Below are 24,072 nucleotides of genomic sequence, written 5' to 3'. Positions count from 1 at the left end.
TTGAATGAATCTTGTGTTTCAATTCCCACAATTCGCAAGTGCAATAAAGTTCTGCTAAAACACGCAACGACGAGAACACTTTTAATGCCTACCTTTTCTGTCAATGGACAGTATTGTCGTCCACACATGTTCATGAACAAGTCGTTGTTTCAGGCTTCACACGTCAGTACGTAGTGCATCGCACGGAATACTTCTAGAGGTGCGTGTCAGGGAAGCTTTACAAACCCAATTAGAACAAGTTTATGAGAGCTACTGCCGTAGCCAAAATCTTCAATCTCGAATTAGAACAAGTCAAATGTGATGTTTCAAAAATATAAAGTTAAAATATTTTAATTGTGTGAAAACGAGCTTTTGCCGATATGTTTGAGTGAGGCTTCTAGCGACACATTTATGCGCAAAAGATGTAACCGGTCAAATTAGTTCAGTCAGTAATGAATTTGAGCTAAAGTCAATAATTTGTTTCTAAATATGTTATTCAAGGATTGACTGGCAACGTCAACACTCAAAATGTGTGTTAGCTTGAGGCTCCTTTTTTTAAACAAACGATGATTCTGGGATTGGGAAAATTTTGAATGACTGCTTCACCATCTCCGTGATCAAGAACTTTATGATGATTATCTTCCTCCTCAAATCGAGGCAAACGCCATAATGGCGTGTAGATGTTTCGTTCCAGACCTAATTGGCGCTTCATGTTGGCCTTTACGCTCGGCTTCTCGGTCAGATCATTTCCTCTTCTCATAAGGGAATAGTTAGGCTCATTGATTCATAAAGTGAGGAGGCATTTATGCTCCACATGGTACCCTCTAGGCTCACATTCCTATTCCTACAACTCCATTCCCTTAGCCCATTTTTTACATTCACTAGTTTGATATTTTGTATATGGATACCAACAGCAAAATGCACCGAATCAACCCCCCCCTCGCCAATTTGGCCTGGGTTTTCGTTGATCGTGATGAGCCATGCTTTTGTACAAAAAGGGTAGAAAAAAACAGAGAAGGAAGAAAGAGTAAAGGCTAATTTAAAGTTGCCAGCAAATCTGCCCGCTTTAATCCGTTAAGAGTTTTAGTGGCAGTCAACGCCAAAAGACAGAAGCTCCGTCATCCCATTACCTCGGTGTTCGCCCTCATGAGTAGAGCAGCCTGTGTGTGAGCAATGTTTGAAAACTTGGCAGCATTTTTAAGACCAGCCTTGTGGAGTTCTTGCTGAAATGAAACGAGAGGATCAATAAGAAAGGAAACTCTACGATCACTAGCATCTCGAGGGACTCTCATCCGACTAGATTGGACGAGATCCCGAGTTAGTGCTCAAGAAGTATGGAGCCATGCGGCCGTACAGCCCTGCTAGCAAGCCACCCAGCCAGGAGTGAGCAATGGAATAGGGCGAAAGGAGCATCTCACTCGAGGTTGAAAAGGAGAGCAAGAGACGACATGTTAAATAAACTTGTTTGAAAATGAAATGGGTGGGATAAGTGCGTGTGTGTGTGTGTGTTTGTTTGAGACAAGATTAGTACCCGAAGAGATTATCTAGGAAGGGGAACATAGAACGAGCAATCTCAACAGAAATCTTGAAATTTGTTCAATATTTACTCTTGGACCAGAAGCTGAAGACTACTTACTCACTTCTGCCATGGCGAATCCTTTGATTGTAAATTGAAAGGTTTCTTTTCCCCAGCTTACTGGTCAACAACAATTATAGGAATCGGCTCAATACACTGAGTATCCGTTTCAGCTGTCATTTGTGTGTCAAGGCAAATCCCACTTTGTCGACTTGGAACTCCACTACCAATTACATTCAATATTTTTGCTCATAAATCAGATGCACTTAATTCCATCCCTCATGTTCTTTGCCAAAACTATTCAGTGCCCACTAAAGAGCTCAAGTATCTTCCTTCGAGCAAAGAAGCCAAAAGCAAAGAGAAGATGAAGCGTAAGCGAATACTGTTTGTACTCGTACGACTTAAAGTACATGAAAGGATGAGAAGATATGTGTGTGGGGGAGAGAGAGAGAGAGAGAGAGAAGGAGACTGAGAAAGAGAGAGAGAGAGAGCGAGAGCGGTGTAGGAAGCGAAGAAGGTTGTTGTTGAAGAAGAAGATGACGAAGGCAGAGAGGGCAAGTGAGACTCGGATGATCTTGTGAGTCGACATCATGCTCAAATCTTGCAGGAGATGCATCCAACTCAAATCACACTCGAAGTTGCTGGGGAGATGATGATGATGATCTTCATCATGTCCTCTCCTTCCTCGTCTTTCTGACTCTCGCTCAGCTTTGTATCTACTTGGGTTTGCATGTAGCAGTTCAGCTCTTAACAGGATTGATAGCCTGGAGCTAGCAAATCTGACTTGAAATGGAGCCCTAACATGAACAATTAATCTGCGGTGGAACTTTAATAGGAGGTATTTTGTGAGCTCAATGGATAAAGGTACTTCAAAGGGAGGGGATTAGACAAATTTGAAAAATGTTCCCACATCTGCCTTGTGGCTTCCTAATGATTGTTGTCGTCTGAGCTGTGAATGATTCTGACCGTGACAAGACACGGACTGTTTTGAAAATACATCCACGCCAAGTTTCTCGGTTCCATATCACTTTTGTATGAGCTGTTTGCGATTGTCGCAACGGTTTGTTGCGCTGGGCTGACCATCAAATCAGTTTAGTCTCCGGGTCTCGTAAATTCTTCTCTATGTGCTTCCACATTGAAGAGCCTATCGAGGGATATGAAAGTCGTCCCAGCGAGCACAAAACAGAAGAGACAAAAGAGAAGTTGAAAACTTTTTTCTAAGCATTATCTATGGGAAAGGCTTTGCATGTCTGTTGGAGCAGAAAGGAAGTTGCCAGGGGTCATTTTGGTCAAGGGTCTTGCGCGGTCCAAACGATCGTGTAAGAAATCTGAGATAGAGAGATATATGTTCAAGTCTAGCTCCACAGTATCCTTGATGTCAAGTGGAATAGTTACGTCAAAAGGGGAAATAAACATCCTTCATCCTTCTAAATGATTTCTTATTAGCACGACCTGCATGCTACCAGGTGATGGCCATGTTTATCAGATGATGACACGAAAAACTTTCAGTGAGCCAACGATGTTTGAGGTGTTGTCAGATAGCCTTTAAAAGCATTGAAACTCGTTTTATGCTGTGTGATCTCTTGCCGCCGCCTCATTGATTCTTCCCTCAAATTGAACAACCTAACTTATCAGTCTAAGGTAGACTCTGAACCTAGTCGAGCTTGCCGCCTTCATGCACAATAGCTTGAGAAGAAGGAGGAGGAGGCCGTTAGAAATGCCCTAGGCTGTTTGGGGGCCTTCCTTCGTTCTCCTTTCAAAACTCTGCACTTTTCCATTCCCATAGTAGTGACTAGTGCGGTACAGTTTTCAACCAGAGGCTCCCAAAATCCTAGCAAGAAGACTTGTCGAAAAAAGTTTTGAAAGGACTTTGTTGGCTAAAGCTGGAGAGGTAGTTTGCTTTGAAGAGCCAAGGAGGAGTTTGAGAATGAGTTTGAGAAAAGGAAGACGGGAACTAAGGCCGTGGCGGAAACCATCTTGATTTGATAACTGTAAAAGTTGAGACCCAAGCAATGGAACAACCTTCCCCGTACAACCCGTCTATTCTCTGAGAATCAGTGTTTTTTTTCATACTTTTTGACCTGATTTGGATGTCACCAAACGATGGCAATTCCCTATTTATAGCCTATTTTCAACAATGAATTACCGATTACGTGTGTGCCAAGGCAAGAGCTACAATTAGCTAAAATACATCATTGCTCATGTTTTGAATAATAATTCGACGCTTGAGTTATTACCTTGTTCATTATCGGTGTATTGAAATAACGCACTTTATTTTTTTCCTCCTTGGTGTCAACTGCAATCCAAACCTTTTCCAGCCCACTTGCTCAAATTCTTTCCTCATTCCAGCCAGACGCGCGATTCAAATGGCCCTGTAATGTCATTCAGCGGCTACCCTTGGAAGTTTTTTCATTAATGACTTTGCTTCCGAACTCCCATTCTCAGCTTGATACTGGTGTGTGCTTGCTTCCCTTGGAGCTTCGTCGAAGTTAGCTGAGCACCACTTGGTCTTATAAGGCTCCATTGCGCCAATAGAAGGAGCGGCTGTACATTTTCCTCTATCTGCTTTGCACTGGTTGGATCGAGAAGTGCAAATGGTCGCGGACCAAAGAATGAAGGGGGAAGGAAGGATGAGGGCAAGACAGATAGTGTTGAAGGGAGACGAATGCAAAATGGGTGCACGAACGACTCTATACTTTGGAAGGGTGGGGTGAACTCAGATCGCTGTCTCTGCCACATGATGCTTGAATTCATTAAGTCTTTTTCACGACGTATCTCGATGCGGAGATGGTTGTGTGACTTTGATGTCCACATTGTCTCGTGGTAGATGAAGTCACCATGTTTTTTTTTTAACCAAACTGGTGTTCGTATCATGGTCACGGAATTTTGTCATATTGCCAGTGTGGCAAACCAACATCCACCTGCAAAATAGCCAATAACAATGATTTTGTAGAGACTGAAACAGATTGTTTTAGGTAACTAGTTTTTTTAACACAGCCTTTATGTACCAAATGAATGGTAGTGAGCCCCCTCCTGGGATTTTGCGGGGTTTGGAGAGTGTCTGTCGCCTCTAAAAAAAGTGTACGAACACACATTCGAGCTGTGTGCTTAATTGTAGCAGAGCATACTCGTCCTTACTATACTTTTAACATGTACATTACGATATCGAGGACTCGAGGAGAAAGAAAGTGACTGCACATGCTACCGTCCGAAAAGGGAATGGTTTCACTTTTATGCACTAGCCAATAGGGAGATGATGATGATGATGAAAGTGATAATGGCGATGACTACTTCAAGATCAATCATTTTTCTTTCAATTATTGCATTTTATTGCCCATGAAATCAGCCACTTGCAAGTTTTGAATTGAAGACTTGCCAAGTTTGGAAACTGACGATTCGAGAAACGTGAATAGTAATTGTAGAGGTTTTTTATAGGAAGAGAGTAAGTGTATTTAGTGCCAAACATAATGAGTGAGCTCGTTAAATTGGCCTTTTTCGTGAACGGTAACTTCGTAAAGTGGTCTGCTTTGACCAGTTTTGTTGTTACATCGTGCTGCGGTCCCTTGTGAAATGGGTGCTTGATTTGGAGGAGGGCTAAAGAGCCGAGATTTTTAGACCAGTTATCTAGGGCTCATAACCGTGACACAACAACTGAGTTGTTTGATGGGTTTTGGCATTAGTGGAGTTCTCAAAGACTTAGCTTCTTTGTGTCGGGTCACTGAGATTTCCCTCGTAATGATAAATAGTTACCACACCTCTGGACTCAGAAGGGGGCCGAGGTTAATTACTCGGCTCTCAAAGATGAGCATTAACCTGGCCACGCTGCACATGCCTTAGAGAGGGTGATCCAAACGAAGGGAAAAGGAATGTGGGGAGGTTTTTGAGCAATGTTTAAGTACTTCTCATTGACCGTGCTCAAATGGTACCATACGAACTCAAACAATGTGTTGTACAGTTCGGTGCCCAAATCGTGCTGGCGTCAATTTGCAAATGGTTTATTCATGAGCTCTTGAGTTTAAGCTTGACAAGGTAATAAAGCCACGAACCCATCTAACCAAAGATTGTTGCAACTTGACGTTTGTTGTTGTTGTGGCAAGGCCCGGATGTTATTCTTTTGCATTTACTTCATTTTGCACCGTGCTTGTGAATACATATTGTCCTACACTTTGAGAATGAGAATGGCTTCATGCTTAATGGTCCTATACATCTTGCTTGGCCTATCATTTGTTCCTCTTCTCTTCTCCAAAGCCAAGTTCCATGTTCCTTGTTCCAAGTTTCTTGTGTTCCGTCCCTTCCCTTTCCCTTTCTTTGCTAGGATGAGTTATATACCCTGATTAGCCCTCTCTGGTCGAAGCCGTAGAAGGAAAAGCCTCTCGTGGTCCATTCTCTCTATGGAGGATATAAATGGTGACTCGCTCTCTCTCCCTCCTTCCCTCGCTCTTCCTCTTTTCTTCTTTCTCTCTTTCTTTCTTTCTCAAATGTTGCTCGTTTGAGCTTGCTCTGTGTATATACGGGTATGTGTATGTGTGTGTGTGTGTGATCCTCTCTGGGCCACATGAGCTGATAGGACAGTGTGAGTAGTGTTGGCAGCAGCTGCATGACAGTGCCATCCCACACTTGGCTGACTCTCCGTTGGCTCACAGTCAATTTTGCCGGAAATTATGCTGATAAAATAGAGGGGAAATGTTGCGGTTTAAAAGAAATCATTCACTTGTCCAGGGTTATCATTCTCAAAGGCAAACAAAAGGGAACGAACTTATGTGTTGAGTTCAGATTCTGCTTGCTTGTCGTTTGGGTGAACATTTGCGGTTCTTCTGAGCTTGCTGGATACTATTGATCAATAAATAAACAAGTTTTATGTCCTATTCAACACTAGAGTGATAAAAGAAGAGAAAACGACCGTCCAGGTTAAATGTCGTTGAAGAGAGAAGAAGGCATGTAATGGGCAAAGTTTGGTCATGGTATGATAGCTCTGTTTCATGTTCGAGCTTCAACTCCACAATTTTCTCCTAATTTATTCACGCCATCCACCATTCCATCCAGAGCCACGCAAAAGAATGAACACGGCGTTCGAAGAGCCGGTTACTATTGAGAGTGGGTCCTCTCTCTCTCTCTCTTTCTCTCTCTCTCTCTTCTTTCTCTCTCTCTCGTTCTTTCATTTGGGGTCTTTCTCTCTGGCTGAACAATCCTACGCACGTTCGGAACTTGCACAGAGTAGTGCAGTGTGTAAATGTGAATAGTGTTGCTGCATCGCCACCAGAGGGAAAATGAACAGAAAGAAAGAGAGGCTTTGTTGGACTTAAGTTGTTGTCGGAGCACACTATGGGAAATGGATCAGGTTTCGATAGTTTTTGTTCAATGTTTAGGATACCCTGTTCAGCTTTCGGCGAGGATTCAGTTACCGTACATGTATATTCGAGAAGAGCGCTCTTATTGCCCTCGTTGATGGGATGTCGAACTAAATTGTGGCCATTCACTCAATCATGACGTGGAGCATCGTGATTTTGCTTATTGCCAAATCAGTAGACACGACTATTTGACATTGATTTCCCATCGAGGAATCAATTGAAGCCAAATCCTGTTCCACAGCTTTTTAAAGCTCTCATGACATAGAAGCGACAAAGGCAAACAATGTAAATATCTCGTATTTTCAGAGAGAATTGGAACTGCATACGGCGACACATCTAACGACACGCACAAGATACAGTCTAGAAAATTTGGAACATATCTTTTATTCCTAGAACAATGTCTCAAGGCTTAAGGGAACCCAGCTAATCAGTTGCACAAACTCGTTAACAAATGCTTACTCGTTTCTTTCTATTAAAGGTTAGACATTAGATATGCCTTGGAACTCGTTCGGTTCGGATTGTTCCCCTTGATACTAAGTATATTTAAATAGCTACATTGTTTATTTTAAGTGTTGCCACTTGGTATTATCTTTATCAAATGCGATTTGATGATTAGAGCGAGGGATCCCATATTCGTGACAACACCGGTTCGTAATTGTGCTTCAATGTTGACCAAGCCTCTGGTTGTTCATTGGATCCAGACAATGATTGTGTGTGCTCCGAACTACGTCAACCCAATTGTACATGTGTGCCCATTCCACCATGTGATGTTTACGAATATGTATAGTCGACAAGACGACCCCTGAGAGCAGAGCTTTATGGTAAAGCTGGAGAGTCGTATTCACTTGATAGTAGAATCGGGATTGGAGGAACAAAATTGGCACTCTGCAATGGGACCGGGAGTCCCTTTCCACTAATAGCATTAGGCAGCTGAACACGCACCCGATATTGAACATACTCGTATCAGTAGTGTGAGGCGCACAAACAGTCGGAGAAGGAAAATGAAACCAGAACAGTGGTGCTGCGGCGTGGCGTGGACAATGCCAATTAGACTCTCCCTCGTGGCTCTTGAAGAGTTGTGGTCTTTTTTGTAGCCTCCCAGTAAATGGGGATCTCATTTAGGACTGGGAATGGATTGTGCTTATTAGTCTTTTTCTGTTGTTTCATGTTGTCTTGAAAAGACATTCGATGAAGGTCGGCTTGAGCCACCTAATCCACGAAATTGCTGCGGGAACTGCTACCTACCTCGACCGAACTTGATTGTTCGTCTAGCAACTTTTTTATCCACGACTTCGTCACTCCCCTTTACTCCTCTTGACTTTAACCTTTAGAAGAACCAAAGCTAGTCCCACTTACGGTATGCGTAGTGAGAGCGAGCAAAAGATAGTGAGAGAGTGAAAGAGAGAGAGAAAGCTGGAGAGTGTGCTACGGAAAGGGCGTTTTGGAACTTTCATTTTATGGAAGCTTTTTGTCGTATTTTTCTTTTCCTCTCTTCAAACCCTCGACAGCAACCTGACTTGGTTCCAAATTCCCCTCGATCCTCCTTGAAGAGAAGAAGAATTCCCAGCGGACCTCCTTTAGATGAAGCAAACTTTTTATCTCATTCTTCTTCACCCAAACATGGCCTCCATCTCTTACCGAACCCTAACACCTTGGGTGTTTCGTCAGCTCTAATCTGCAATTTGATTCTTCGTGGTTGTCTCGAGGCGAAACTGGAAGTGGTCGCAAGAAATATTGCGGATGCTTGCCCTCCAACCATATCCGAAGTCCATGTCGAGACGACTTGAGGCAATGTGGATTCAAATCAATTTGAATTTTCCCCAAGCATTTCATTTAATTTGTAGCCTCATGTCGCATTAAAATGAGCCATTAACCACAGTACCTATCACGAGGTAGTCAATCTGGGCATTGGTCGCTTGTGGGCACTCAGATGGATGAACTAGCGGCAAAATTGTTCGACCCTTAAAGAGCTCTCGACTTCGAACCGAATAGAGCCAATCCAAGTTGTGAAGGACCAAATTACTCCTTGGAATTCACCTCCAGTCGCAAGCAAGGATCGCGCCCTCACCCCCCGTTGTCATATTATTACATTCACTGCCAAGTGAGGGCTACCTCCACAACTCCGTGACCAAAAGTCTCGAAGGGGAAGTTGACTGACAGACTGTTAAGTACCTTATCATTAGTGCAATGTATCTCCTCTTCTTTTCCTCCTCCTCCTCTTTTCCACAATACCTCGAGTATTATCTCGGTCCCCCTTTTTCATCCAAGTACGTCGTATTCATGACTTGTGGAGCCGACATTGGAACCCGTCAAAGATGGTTGCTGAACAAACGAATCTACCCTCTGCCTTGTACTGTACGTGTGACCAGCAACCAAATTGTCTGGTCCATCTGGCTGCTATGCCATGCTCCCATCATCATTAGGCTAGCTAGCCCAGTGTGTGTGGATGTCCCCCTTGCACCATATACTTCACCTAGGAATGTGTGAATGTGAGTGGGTGCTTGCGTTTTGCTCAGGCATATTGGATTTGGAAACGGATTAGAACGGCCCCGTGTTCATCTGAAGTATCATGGTCATAATTGATTATGATCTGTTCAATGCAGAAGTGTGTATGGATTGCCTCCTGCAATGAAGTTATAAGATAGATCCTTTTCCGTGATGTGCCCTTCTCGAACTCGATTGGTGCTTGATAGCGTCATCGTTTGTCTTCCTTCCAGTCTTTCAATTTGGCAAAATCAGATTTCGAAGAGATTTGAATCGCTAAGCGCAACTCTCGGGGAGCAGCTACATCTGCTCCAGCTCGAGCGTTAGCGCCAGCGCCAGCTTCAGCACTAGCTTCAGCACTAGCTAGTGGCTAGTTTCAAGAAAGGGGCATCCAAGATTCGAGGTTTCAACGAAGTCTGAAGTGGAAAGAAGATGTCATGGCCATAAGAGCTTTTTGACTGGAAACCGCTACGCAGCGAGGGCTCGTCGTTGAGATGGAGAAATCGTCTCAGAGTAGTTCCATTTTTCGAGTCATTGATTATATTGTTTCACAATCGAGCTTCTCAACCGCGTTTAGCAATATATTCAAATGAAATTATATCATTCTATGCGTTTTTACCGAATTGAATCTTTCAATCTGTTTGATTTCTAGGCCTTCTTGTTCAAGCATGTTCAATGTCATTTCGAATCAATTCCCTTTATGTTGGCGCTTCTTGTCCTTCACGGGATTTACACGAGAATCAAGAACGCAGGCGGGTTTTCTGTTCAAAACTTTTTTCAAACTGTGATGCCCTCTCGTCCGCCTGACTCAGTCACCCACGTCACATGATCCGCATGCACATTGTATGTAGTAACTGGCTTGAAGCTCACCGATTTAGAGCATCGGGGGGAGGAGAACTCCAAAAGTCGATGGATTTAGGCTGAGCCGGAGAACGAACATGTATTTCTACTCACGTTAGACAAAAATGCTCACCCAGCGAATACTATAAACCAACTTTTTGTTTTTAATTCTCTAATAAAATTTCAACATTCGTCGCAACATCTTGTCATGCACTGACTGCCAAAGCTGCATGCCTATAATGGCGACGATTTCACTTTTCCTTTTTCAATTAAGAACGATATGCAGCTTATTGTGGCGATTTTAGTTATAAATGATAACAACCACACCTGTGTAGAAATGTATATAGTATTTGCATGTAAACAAGTAACAATTTGATATCTCGATGTCTCAAATATGTTCCATACGATGTTCATCGATCGAGATGATCGTTCGAAACTGTACTCTCTAGACTCTTGTAAACGTACATCGTGGGAACAAATGTTTTTTTTTCCACTGATATAGACATAAACATATGCATTTCTCAAGCGTAATGATATGACACAAATATTCAGTAGTAGTTACCACAATGTCAGACTCTATCGCATTTTGAGTGGATGATCCTCGTTTTGCAAACCTTGAAGGCATATTCCCGCTTTCATAAATACATACAAATATGGACGGTATTGGCTTTCTGTTCAATGATATGCACAAGTGATTGACTCTGAGATCCATAAAAGCCTTGACGTTCCATAGAGACCGTTTTTTACTTGCCAAATTGGGACAGAAGACATGTGGATTGAAGCCTAATTACTGCAATTTGGTGTTATCCGATGTTTTGCTTGAGAGGAACGAAAGCCGAAATGATGATGTGACGATTTAATTACGAGTGGCGCAACGTACAAAAGTATCCGTCGAGTTGACTATCAGGTCTACTTGGAGGTCAATTAAAGGGCTTGGAAGTGAATTTCAAGCTCTCAAGATTTATTACCCCCTCCTGAAGTAGATTCTGGAGTGGTTCTTTTTTAGAGAGGAGGGGGAGCAAGTTTTAACGGCATCGTTCCATTTCGAGCCAACGACTCCCATTTGTTCGCAATGACCATCAAAATGGTGAAAATGACCAACGGATGATGCAGTTTGATGTTTCAATGGTCCAGCTTTTATGGCCCCCGGCTCTTGGAATGACAATTCTCTTAAGGTACGAATATAGTGCTTAACTGTCCTTCAGGTGTTTCACCCTGATTAGTTTAGTAATGTCATTTTACTAAAAATAACATAAACTAATGATATCTAATAATAATGCAAGGACTCTGACATGTTCGTTAGACAAGTGCGACTCTATAATCGTCAAATAAGAATGGCTTTGCGAATTCTGGCTCCAAACTTGTCGTGTTTAGGTTCGAACAATTCCTCGCGTGACTGAAGTTCGTTTGGCATTAGTGAGTGAGCGACTGAGTGAGTGAGTGAGTGAGTGAGTGAGTGAATGAGTGAGCCACTGATGATGAAGACGAAGGGAGGACCAACAAGTACACGTCGAGAAAGAATAACTTGGATAACGCAATATCTCTAGCTGAATGGTTTGCAATAATGGATGAAAATGTATTAAACATTGATTTCGTTGTTATTGTTACTCTTGTCCGTTGTTTAGAACGAAAGGACCCAATCACAGGGTTTGTGGCCAGGTGTCAAAGTAATGGCCAGTTTCTGACATGGATCAAATGACGAAAACAAAACCTGATTATTTTTCTACTCATCAGTAAGTTTGAGACAAATTGTCAATGAATCGATGAAACTTAGGCGGGTTAATTCTTACGTTTCATTCGGGAGGCTGCCGAAACATACTGTAGGTGTCAAAATGGTGTGGCCTGAAATGAAAATCCCACCTCTAATCCATCTGCCTATAAAAATGGGGAGGAAGTTCTCTGATCAAGTTATCTATCAATCAAGGGCCATTATCTTGTCAAGACAACAAAGGTGATCTTGGCAAATCGAAGTTGTCTTTGACTTTTCGTCTTTTCCTTCAAATCAAAAACTTCGTTGAAGCGTGAAAGAAAAGTGAGCTCCAAGGCACTTCGATGTCGCACTCGAAGTGGAGCACCAAGTAGCACAACCGCCGCCACCCTCTCTCTGTCTCTCTGTCTCTCTATGTCATAGTCGTTCTCTCTATCTCTCGCTCGTACACACTTACGCACTCACACACACATAACTAGATAGAGAGTAAGAAACTAAGCCTCTAGAACACACAAGACAAGATAGGCGGAAAGGAAGAGGAACTTCCTTCCTTTTTCCCAAGCAAATAGCACAAACAACTCGAGGCCAAGAAGAATGAAAGACCACAGCTGGGCCTACAAATTTATTAGGATTCGTCCGTCTTTCATAGCTCTACTACTCATGTCCAGTACAAAAATGGGCGATCAGTTTAAATCATTATCAATGCCAAAAAGAATTCACGCCTGTGTTTTCATATTCCAGATAAATGGCGACTCCTTATCCTCATCTTCATCGTCGTCAACCATGGCAAGTACTGCCCCGACGATAGGAGCGACTACCAATATTGCTATAACACCAACAAATTCATCCTCATTGTCATCATCATTAACAACTGCGGGAGGAGGAGTACTTGGAGTAGGAACACCACCATCATCATCATCATCATTATTATCATTATCAGGGGCTGTGAGCAATGGTATCAATGGGAAAAAGACTGACAAGGCGCACCAAGAAGTTCAACCACGAGTTGAGTCCACATCAAAGCGTTCGAGAGAGGTTGACCCCGAAGGCGGGAATCATGAGGAGGATCATGGTGACGAAGAGGATGAGGACGACGATTTTGAGCCTCCATCTAGTCCGGAGAGTAAGACTGAGCCTCCTCACTCTCCACCCCCTCCCCCGATTAGCAGCCTCTGCAGCCCCAACGAGAGAGCTACCATGACTGAACCTGATAATCTGGGTCCTTGTGAGCCCGGTACGGCTGTGAAGCTTCAAGGCATTGTTTGGCAAGAAACAGACAGAGGTAAGGATCATGAAGTAGCCGGTTTATTTCCCCCAGGGCGTTTAAGCAAAAGCATCGTCATTAACGACGTCAAAAATTGTGGTGTTGAAGGCCAAGGTTAGATGACTGACCAGTTAAATCGTTTCAGTTCAGTTTTTCCTCTCTCGTGAATCTTCATTAACATTCTACTCATCCAGAGGGAAGGCATGAGTGAGCCTACGTAGTCATATATGTACATATGTAGCCGAGCTGCGTATCTACCAGTCGGACGTCTGTTATTTCGACATCGAAAGGGAGGGAGAGAGAGAGAAAGAGAGAGGGAAGATAACTGAAACGAGAATCGTGAATGCCAAACCGCCTAGTCATCATTCATTAAAGCCAATTTCTTCATCTTTTCATGACTTCAATGGCCAAAGCCATCTCATACGCAAGTTTGAAGCCACTAATTACTCCATAAACAATCAAGTAAATGAATTGAACTGGCGACTTAATGATCCATCTTTGCGAAGTGAAGTGTGCATTCTTCGACGTGTGAACAACGAGACACGTACAAGTTGTTTCAATGGACACCAAAATGATATTTGTCGTACCTGAAAAGCCGTCTAAAATTTACCCTGAGAGTTATTAAGAAATCGTGACGTCTTGTCCACCACCATACCAGAGATGAATCGTTCAAACTTGAGAGACACGCTGTTACAGTCTTGGAAAAACCACTCGATTATCCCCTAAATAAACCTCAAAAGTTGATATATTTCCCACAGAAGCATTTGTGTTTGACGCGTGTGAACTATCCTTCTAAAATGCCTTGGTCTTTAAAGACTTGTCAATTCGCTCTGACAAGGGCATTCTCTCACGACAGATTAGGATCTGAATGACCTGAACAGCCCCATGATTTCTTGGCCTTCGTGGTTTCTAGGCTGCACTCTTCTCTGTTCAATTGTGCTTGGCCCGAGAATGTGGTGAAACTTCTACAAACACTCTCGCACAGTCAAGCGATCAAATGCAGGTAGGATGAGACAGAGAAAGAGGATTGAGACTTGAGACCGAGCAGCCAGAACAGAAGGCACACGAGGGGAAGGCAATTGAAGTCGTGAGCGTTAAGTCAAATCTGAGATAGTTCTCGAATGCTTTGTTGTCTACACCTCGATTCATCATTGTTCAGGGATGCCGATCAAGTGACACTCGTTTCCATGGTCTTCATTGACATTCTCGTTTTTATTACTCTTTTGTTGTCATTGTTGTTGCTCTTGCTGTTTGCGGTGAAAGTGGGGATGGGCGAATGGTAGGAAAACAGGGCTGGCTCAAAATCAGGCTACAATGCTAATATGTGGACCACCAAATACGTTCTGTGTGCTACGCCTAACTTGGCTTAGCCTACACACAATACGGACTTATCAAAACCGGAAACGATTGACCCCTTTGATACGAAATGAAACACAAGCTGAAAATGGATTAAAGTGATTAATTAGTTTCCGAAATCTTTTTTTTCCGAGCCCCCCCAGTCTAAGCTTGAACATGTTCCAGAGGAATTTATCGAGAGAGATTGTTTTCTCTTTGTGTGAGAAGAATTTTGCGACGAAGCCAGGAGCTGGAACGTCATTCCAGAAAGATGAGGTTAGAAGGTATGTAGCCAGATTTAAAGTGAGATGGAGAGAAGAAGGGAAGGAGAATGTAATTCCTTGTGAAATGATGGGGAGATGCAGGGACAAAAGAGAGATGTCAAATGTGATTTGGGGAAAGAATAAATCAATTCCGAAGGATTTATTGCCCCCCCCCCCCTCCACCTCCATCTCTCTCACTTTACACCAGTCATCTTCATCAGCCTAAGACATCTGTAGGTAAAGTTCATTGAAAAGCTCGAGGGCACGATCTTTTTGGGAGGCCGTGTTTTGCTTCAACTTTTGGCGGCAGAGTCCTGTTTTTAGAACCAAGTTATTCGTATGTAGGATGTGCCCTTTGCCTCGCCGTACCCCTGAATTTAGTCTTTTCTAAGCTCTTGTTCCTCCTCAACACAACAAAGAAGAGTGAACTCGCCTTTAGTGCGTATGTAGCAGAGAGTAAACGCTCTCGCTGAGTGTATGGGAAGCAGGCGTTGAGCTTCGAAGTAGGATTGCCGCAGAGTTTTTGGTGTGTTTTTATGACTCTTTATTGCTTTTGTCACGTCAGTGTAATGTTGGAGAAAAGAGACGAATTGACTTGGCAAAGAGAAATAGAAAGAATAACTATGAGCAAGTGCAAGTGGAGAAGAGAAGGACTCTTTCCGTACAATAGGAATGAAACGACATCACATACCTCCGATATTTGCCAAAATAGTTCTTCTCTTGGTAAGTTTAGAGGGAGGGGAACAAGGAGGAGGGGGGGGGGGATATGGTATATGTATAGGGCATAGCATTAGGCGGATGCTGTCAAACATTCAGTGGTAGCTTTCAGAGCATACGTACACGTACCTCCTCACCACGACAAACTAAGCGAGGGTAACATGACATCATCAATATGCACATAATCCTTCCTGAAGTTTCTCAGAGGGCAACATCGGTCATGATAAACAAGAAGAGGACGTGGAACCATACTTCTGACTGAGACGGGGAAGAAGTCATCATAAACATTTGATTGGAGCTTCTTCCTACTGATTCTCGCCACAAAGAGAATGGCGTGTGTGTGTGTGCAATGCAATTCAAGAAGCTCGCAAGGCTGTTCGGTGTTGCAATTCTAACCCTGAGTTAAGACAGATGCCCTGTGTTTTGCCAACTCTTGCCTTCACAGACATTTTGAAAAAGGGAGGTTATTTATTGTTTCTCTCACTTTATGAGTTACTTCCCCAGCGCCTCAACTAAAGTGACACTCTGCATTCTCTTTGTACAAGGGAAAACATTCAAACTTCCGAGAGACAAACTGTTCACTCTTTATCAACAATTGGATGTGGCTTTCACTCACCCAATTCGAGTTGAAAAGATATTTCATGTTTATCTTTCCTTAACCCCAACATCCCCAAGAGATCGCGTGGGATGTAAAATAACCCGTTAAAGACCTTTCTCCCTCGAGATCAAAAAGAAGAGGCCATGCAATATCACTAAGTTCGAGCAAATTGTCCTGAAGTGTGCTATATATAAGATGGCATGGATTTCCTGCCCGAGTTCTTGTCGTGCTCTCATCTGGCGTTAGCTTCTGTTTTTATGATGTCCCGGATATAACTTGAGAAATGCACTTTTTGTCGCGAAATTGGGTTCCTTTCTCAAACAAGGCATTCCTTTTCTTGATGAGAGTGCTAACATCTGATTTAGAGGAAGCCCGATAGAGTGGTGTAGACAGTGGAGTGTTGTACGTTAACTCGGCACTCGACGGAGGAGAATGAGATGGCTAGATACACCGTTTGAACGTCAGCACCTTTATCCGGTCATGATGACCATATAGATGGGAGATAATGGGCATTAAGTGTGGACCCCACCATCATCATTGCCGACGGGTGGAATGGCTAGAATTAGACTCGCTTGAAGAAAAATGATTCTTCTCGGCTCTTTCGATGCACTTTCTTGTTCACGTCAATGAGGTCTTGATGGGAAAACTATGCAAATTGCGGAAAACAATCTTGCCACAACAAAACAATAACGACGAGCAAAGCTGATTGGTTCAGCAGTGACCTGTGGGCAGAATCATGAACTGTAAACGATATTGTGATATTGCGGTTTTTGGTATCACGTTACGGATTGTAGATAGTCGGTGGATGATAGGAATATTCAGCCGCCGCTCTCAGTTTCTTTCTCAAGAAATGAATGGGACTTGAGCATTGAAAATCACAGCATCCACGAACGAATAGGTTCAGTACTTATGAAAGCGCTAGTGTTTATGTGACATATGGCACGTGTGAGAGTTGTGCACAATTCGTTTTCCAATCAACTCGAGGCTCCCTTGGCTTCCACTAGCCCGGTCTTATCCTGTTGTTTGGCTTCCGATCGATTTTTCCCTTGAGGTCTCGCAATAGCATTGGCTAATTTGCCATCCCCAATCTGTTTAGCAGATGTCCCTCGTCGAGGCTGTGCGTTCAAATGTCAACTAGACACCACTCGATCGTATTGTCCCTTGGACATGGGTTCAAAGAATGTGATTGAATTTCAGAGGATACATGAAACCCGAACTTTATGCATTATCTTGAAAATTGATTTCAATCGTTCCTTTCGATTTGATTTGTGGCCGACTTGCCCAAACAACTTAGTGACCAGATTTTTATGGCAATCTTGAACCACGAAATGCGTTGCAATGTTTTCCCTCCGGTGCGAGGTCAATTTTTATGCTCAATGCATGCCAATGCCGAAGTCTATCATGTTTTTTTGTCCATGTTAGAGTCGCCATAGAAGACAGGCCATAGAAGACAGACGGCATCGAGTTCTGCTTTGAGCCGTGTCGTCGCTGACGAGGATATGCTGTAGCTGCTACAACGTAGACAGACCTTTGGCATTAGGAGCTAAAACTCGCCTTTGCCGCCCTTCTCTTATCTGATTGAGAAATACCACATTATACCTCTCAACATGCTTGAACTTCGAGGCAGGTTCTGTTCGTCGCAACTTGATATGGAAATGCGAAAGGACCTACCGTGGATTTGGTATTGGAATTCCTCTCTCCGTCTCCATCATGCCAAGTTTGAAATTGATTCATTAGTCGATTTTTACGAATACAAGTTCTCACCTAAGTGGCACGTGATCAGAGAATTTATTTCACGGTTTGGCATCTCATGCGTTTGGCCAGTGTTTTGGCGCTGAGACGCTGAACTTTGCAAAACTGCCTGGATTTTTTTCGTGAGGGATCAATCTGGACATGATCGTGATCAATTGAAGAACTCTTGAAACTTAACTCTTGTTTAGGCTCCCAAAACTCACCATTGAACTCAGGGCTTACTCGTTTCCTTGGGTCAATACAAAGTGAATCGAGGTCATTGTCGCAATGATGACCGCCTAAGAACATAGAGCAAGCCCATAAACAAGTAGAACTCCCCTGCTAATGGACCGTGTTCGTTTTTTATTGGACAATCATTTTCCTGCACCCCATGTGGTCATAAGGGCTCTTCATCAATGAACCAAAACCTTTGGCTGCCCGTCTGTTCTCGCTAAGTCTCATTCTTTCTCTCCTTCCATGCCTTGAATGGATTTGTGTGCTCGTGTGTGGCGCGAGGGATTGGTTCCATACATAGTCGTATCAGGAGATCGAACCAAAATGGAGCGAGGGCAGGTTTCGGTGGGAGGATGTGATGGAAAAAGGGAGGATGGGTGGGGGAGAGAGAGGGTGATTGAAGAGGGATTTGCTGACTTTTCTATCTCCGGTGTCTCAGCTGTCGCCGAAGGGACTCCGTGCTGACTCGTCGTTGCTACATTTTAGCCGGGAGGGAGCGATCGATCGAACGAACTAACGAGGAAACTACCACTGCAAATCGGGCCAAAGTACGCAGCCAAAAGGAACCAGTTTTCAAATTCCGGACATGAGGCTAGCTGATTGGAATATTAATTTCCAGATCGATCTGCGAAAGGGATATATGATAAATAGGAACCAACCTGCTCGGAATAGCTTGGTAGTGCTTGCTTCGGCACGATGAATTTGAATACCGTGTAGCGTGCGAAGTATGGAAAGAATATTTCCGAAATGTGATTCGACAGAAGTGTTTCACTTCAAGTTTGATGTAATTTGCTGAGACTAGGTGCCACACCATGGTGGTCTTTGCGATTCTTGTTACCCCAGGCTCATGTTTATTGGCATACTCATTAACCTGGTTAATTGGGGCAAACTTAGTAATACGCTCATTAATCTTGTGTTCCAGGCCTCCTTGTGATAAACGTCACGTGGAAAGGAAAGACTTATATGGGTACATTACTAGACTGCAACCGTCAATTGGAAGAACATAAATATGGTCCACCAAGGTAAGGATTGTTTGCGCCCTTTTACATTTGACATTATTTGGAGTATCCACCTGACTTCTCACTTCATTACTCTATTTGTGTTTCCTTTGTAATGTCCCATATGCTGTTTTTATGAGCAATGGAGTATGTTCCGCTGTATAATAATAGCATTTCTTTGTGTTCCATTTGTACGAAAGTGGTAGAGTTTCTCGTTTGATATTCTAGAGCCAGGCCTCTTGTTCCATCGTGGGCTTTGAGAGAAGGCAAAAAGAGAAAAAATGTTCCTCATGTCAAGAACAGAGGTCTTTCTTTCATTCCTTTTCCCAATCCTGTAAAAATAGGTGAAGTAATTGAGAACGCAATGTGCCATTTCAGCTCCGAAGAAAGATCAAGGGCCATGTTATAATTTTTCTTCAAAACCCACGAGATGGCCGAGCATCATGTGTGTGAGTGCGTGTGGTCCCTTTGTGATGTAATTTAATTATCTCATTGTAACACACTCCCTGAAGTGCAACCGTCTCTTTACGACAGAGCATTAGACCATAATGATTATCCAACTTCAATGAAATGAACCTTGCTCAAATCTCTAAGATTTGAAGCAAGAGGCAAGCCAGGCTCTGAAAATGCTGGGCGGTACATTCCAAAGCCTTCAACGGGAAAAAAATGCAACAACGGGTTTCTATTGCCAGATTGAAACTAACGGAAAATTGGAGTAAGATTAGACTAGTGCCAATTTTTTGTCTTGTGTGAATTGATTCAAAGATAAACGAGACAAGCTTTTTTACTCATGATGAAGTTATTTTCCCTACAGAAATCTGAGACAAATCAAGCGAAAAATGCCCCTTCATAATCAGATGAGTGCGTCTCAATGCTTGACAAGTTGAGTAGAGAAAGAGAGGAAAAGGCCAAGGGTAATAGAGATGTAAGACCATAAGGAGAGAAGATGGAAAAGTACCAAGAGAGCAGTGGGTTAAGTTGAACCCCCAAGACAGACAGATCGTCGCTCCCGGTTTTCCCAAGAACGTCAGGACTTGTATTCTCTTGATAAGAGCTTGGTTTGGCAAAAGGACCAAATACACGGTACTGACTGACAAGCGACGGGCGCTGATACTATGCACTAGGTTGATATGGGGCTTGTGGCTTGGGAGTAGTCGGAGGTTGGTTGACGGCAGCTTCATCTGCTCGACACTCGGTTCTCTTTTTGGAAATGGACCAACCAACTCCTCGGTCTGCTTTGCAGTGCTTTTCTCGCCCTTCTCTCCTTACTTCTTCTTCTCTTTTAGTAGAAGAGAAAGCATCTTTTTCTTTTTCCCGAGTTCTATGTTGGAACGTCTAGCCAGACTGAACAGAGCCTGAGTTGCTGAAAGCGTGGTGTTCATTTTCCTTTTTATCTTGTACAGATCAATGTGCAGAGCTCAGCAACCAAAAGTGATTGCCCAACACCCAAAGTAGAGAGTCAATACGCTTTCAAAGGAAATCTTTGGGACCAGGCAAACGAAATGGGGTGGTAAAGGGGGGGGGGGAGTTGAACAAGAGAGAGACGGAATAGGAATGAGAGAGAGACAAGGCAAGAGGGATATCGAGTAAGTGTTGGAGAGCCTAAATTCACTATCACCATAGAGCCATAGCCTCCGGTTGAAGACTGAAGGTGAAGATGACTCACAATGTTTCTTGACGAGTTACTCAATGCTGCTCTTTCGAACCATTCGAAGCAAATTTCCCTCCCAATGTGTAGAGTGATGTGGTGGGTAGAAAAGGGAACAGAATTCTCTGTGATGTTCATCTTGAATGGAAACTCAATTTGGTTTACATTGTTAAGAGATCATATCCTTCCTTTTCTGTTTGTAGGGAGGCTCCAGCCCTATCTCGAGGACGAGGGCGAAAAGCCAGAAACTGTCGATCCCGAACCCCACCCGTCAAAGGCAAAGGTGGGAAACACAAAGGCAACCATCGGCATCTTAGTAACAGCATCTTCGCCATTCCCGCCAGTCCCTTGGCCCAAGAAAGCAAAGGTGTTGGGGCCATTCCATCTTCATCTTCTTGTGCTGTCGTTGCTTCCACTGCCGCTGCTGCTCCCGTTGTCGTGAGCTTGACCAATAACGTCGGCAGCGCGTTTGCTCCAAACAAAAGACGTTCGTTCCAAGAGGCCTGTTATGCTATTGAGAATTCGGACTCCAAAGATAGAGATGATGGAAATGATAGCGATCAGGATGGCGAGGACTCGAACAATTTGGATGGACGCTCTTGCTCGTCTCCAGAAAGGGATGCTTGTCTGATTGAATGCCCAAAACCGGAATGCTCCAAGAAATTCCGTGACTTGGAAGCCCTGAAATTCCACTTGTCGTTTTCTCATAACGAATTGAAAGCGGCTCACGATGCAGCTCTTTTGGAGAAGAAGAGGCTGGAGGATGATCAGGCCGAGCGAAAGGCAGCAGCTCAAGCCGTTGAGGCTGCCGCCGCCAGAACCAAGAAAGCAGATGCCCTTAGAAATCAAGATAAAGAGAACGAGGGGAAGAAAACCACGATAATGGCATCATCCGCTACTCTAAATGTCACCTCATCAAAGAACCAGACGAGCGAGGATGGTGCGGTTAAATCTGAATTACCTCCTACCAATGGTTTTGTCAGTTCCAGTGACAACCACCAAGATGGAGTCTTGGATCTGGTGTGCAAGAAGAAGAGCACCAACAACAGTAATGGCAACTTTGAGGGAAGTGATTGCAGCAAAGGTATTTCCTCCCCGAACCAGAACTCCCCTGCTCCGATTGCTCTTGTCAAGCCCCTTCTCACGAGCAGCTCTCATCAGGTAGTCACAGCACCCAACCGAGTGCCAACCAACTCTTCAATGAATTCCAATGTCATGAATGGGGGCTCATCACCCCTGGCAGTGAATCACAACAATTCCGCTTCTCCTTCACATACTAAGGTGCCCAGTCCAGCCTATTCAGACATTTCAGATGAGGAGAACGATAACGGCTGCCCCACTGCCGGTGGCTCTCAAAACCCTCCTGTTCTCTTACCACCGTCGCTTTCAAAGCCACCCATTCAGGTCGGACTCGCCAAACCAAACATCCCATCGTCATCTACCTCAGCCCTGTCAGCCAAATTGAATAATGTACCCGGCAAGTTGGGACCGGGACCTAGTTCCATGAGCATTAGGCCTGAGTACCACAATGCTGGAGTCAAACCCACCTCTCAAACTATTGGACCTCCACTTGCCGACTTAAGTCGAGGTCCGCCAGGGTTCCCGCTCGGCATGCCTCGATTGCCTTCTCACCTTGTAGGTCCTCCAGGGTTTACCCATCCTTACAACGCATTCTCATCTACGGGGCCCCCACCTCCGGCTCATGGGGGAGGGGGTGGAGCCGCGGCTGCGGTTGCCGCTTTGGCCGCCATGTCGTCTAACTCGAGAGCCGCTCAAGAAATATTGTCACGAGCGACTTCGGCATCTCAAGCACTTGATCTCCTGCAACATGCAGCTGTTGCGAACTCTTTTCTCCCGGCATCTGGCAAACTTCAGGAGCTCCATGAGCGGGCTCTGAACTTTCCCCATTCCAAAACATCTGTAGCCAATTCATTGGCTTCGATGGTGAATTCCCATCGCATGGCGGCAGTGTCCCTGGCCAACAGTTCAATGCCCAATCGACCCATGACCATGCTCTCAGCGTCCAGTCCCCGGTCTTTGCCCTTGAGTTCCACCATATCATCCCCGCCGAAGCACAGTAACCCGTTCATGCCCGGAGTCACAGCTGGATCTATGATTCCCGGACTTCCCAATTTCTCTCTGGCTGCGGCTGCCGCCACGGGGTTCCCCATGTCGTCCGCCATGACCTCTACAGTGAACTCCAGCATTCCGTCATCGATATTTCACAGTAAGTTGTCGATGGACAAGAATGGTGATTTCGTCAAGCGCCTCCTGCATTGAACCGTTTATCTTTTCTTCTTGCAGATACCCTTCACCATCATTTGGGAGGACCGTCGGTTCGAGGGCTTCCGCCCTTTCCTCCAAACTCATCTGCTCACCATCCCAGATAACGAGATTATGACCTTTTTGAAATTCTCCGTTTGAAGATCAAGATTTGTTAGACTTGACCAATATGAAATCTTTGAACGGCTCTTTTTGTACGTATTCTCCATTCGTATTCTTCTCGGCCCTCTGAAGATTTGTCTATGCCTCTCGCTGCTATGTGCCCCCCTTTTTCCCTCCTTCAATGTGGCCAATGTGGTCATGAGGGCTTTTCCCCTCCCGTCGTTCCTCGTTGTCTCGTCTTAGTGGCGTTTCCCCCATCTCACTCACTCACTCACTCAATTTCAATAGATCAGATGAACCTCTTTCTACTCCTCCTTCTCTTCTTTGTCTCCTGTTTAAAATGTTGTTGACAGCGAGCAAGATGTTCAGCCTGATCTTTTAGTTGGTCGTAGCAATTATTTTTCCTAGATGCAAATGATATTTTTCTGATATGATTCTCATCTCGTGAAGGTAGATGAGAAAAGGGCCCTTCTATTTATTATGTAGTTCCCACTGCCAGCCTTGTCAGAAGAATGAGAAGAAATAAGGAAACAAAAAGGATTCCCTTATCGTGTATTGTGGTTGTTGTTACCATTTTACCATTGGATGTCACAGCCGACCTCGGCCTCGGCTGCTGCTTCTGTTGTTCCATCATCTTTCTTTGATCCTCATACTTGTGCATTCCTTTCAATCTGTTGTACTTTGCTAAGTGATCAAACTTAGAACAACTTCTCCTCCTCCTCCTCATTCAATCCATCTCTACAACAACAACAGCAACAACAACAGCCGCAACAACCACCACCACCACATTGTCTTGTGATTCCTTCTGCAATAAAGCTTGAGTGACTAAGAAACAATTTGGTCTTTCTTTTGCTTGTTTACTACATTCCACGAGCCCCTGCGGCACCCCTCTAATTGCCACTTATTCAAGCTGATCCGTCGCCATTGCAACGCTTGAAAGAGCACAAATTCGAAACGAACCACC

At 44.0% G+C, this 24,072-nt stretch overlaps 1 protein-coding gene across 1 annotated transcript in view; it reads left to right on the top strand.

The window, feature by feature from the left end:
- Positions 1 to 23,193, top strand: part of LOC131879431 (uncharacterized) — a 38,855-nt gene extending 15,662 nt beyond the window's left edge. Inside the window, exons 3-6 of the mRNA XM_059225757.1 lie at positions 12,677 to 13,217; positions 19,000 to 19,099; positions 20,927 to 22,950; positions 23,028 to 23,193. Of these exons, the coding sequence (XP_059081740.1) occupies positions 12,677 to 13,217; positions 19,000 to 19,099; positions 20,927 to 22,950; positions 23,028 to 23,113 (2,751 nt within the window). The 3' untranslated portion in view covers positions 23,114 to 23,193. The remainder of the gene's footprint in view (positions 1 to 12,676; positions 13,218 to 18,999; positions 19,100 to 20,926; positions 22,951 to 23,027) is intronic.
- The last annotated feature ends 879 nt before the right edge of the window (positions 23,194 to 24,072 follow it).

The sequence above is a fragment of the Tigriopus californicus genome, chromosome 4, assembly GCF_007210705.1.
Source record: "Tigriopus californicus strain San Diego chromosome 4, Tcal_SD_v2.1, whole genome shotgun sequence".
Taxonomy (NCBI): Eukaryota; Metazoa; Arthropoda; class Copepoda; order Harpacticoida; family Harpacticidae; genus Tigriopus; species Tigriopus californicus.
The sequence above is the reverse complement of the archived record's forward strand: the minus strand, read 5'-3'. Positions and strand labels throughout refer to the sequence as shown.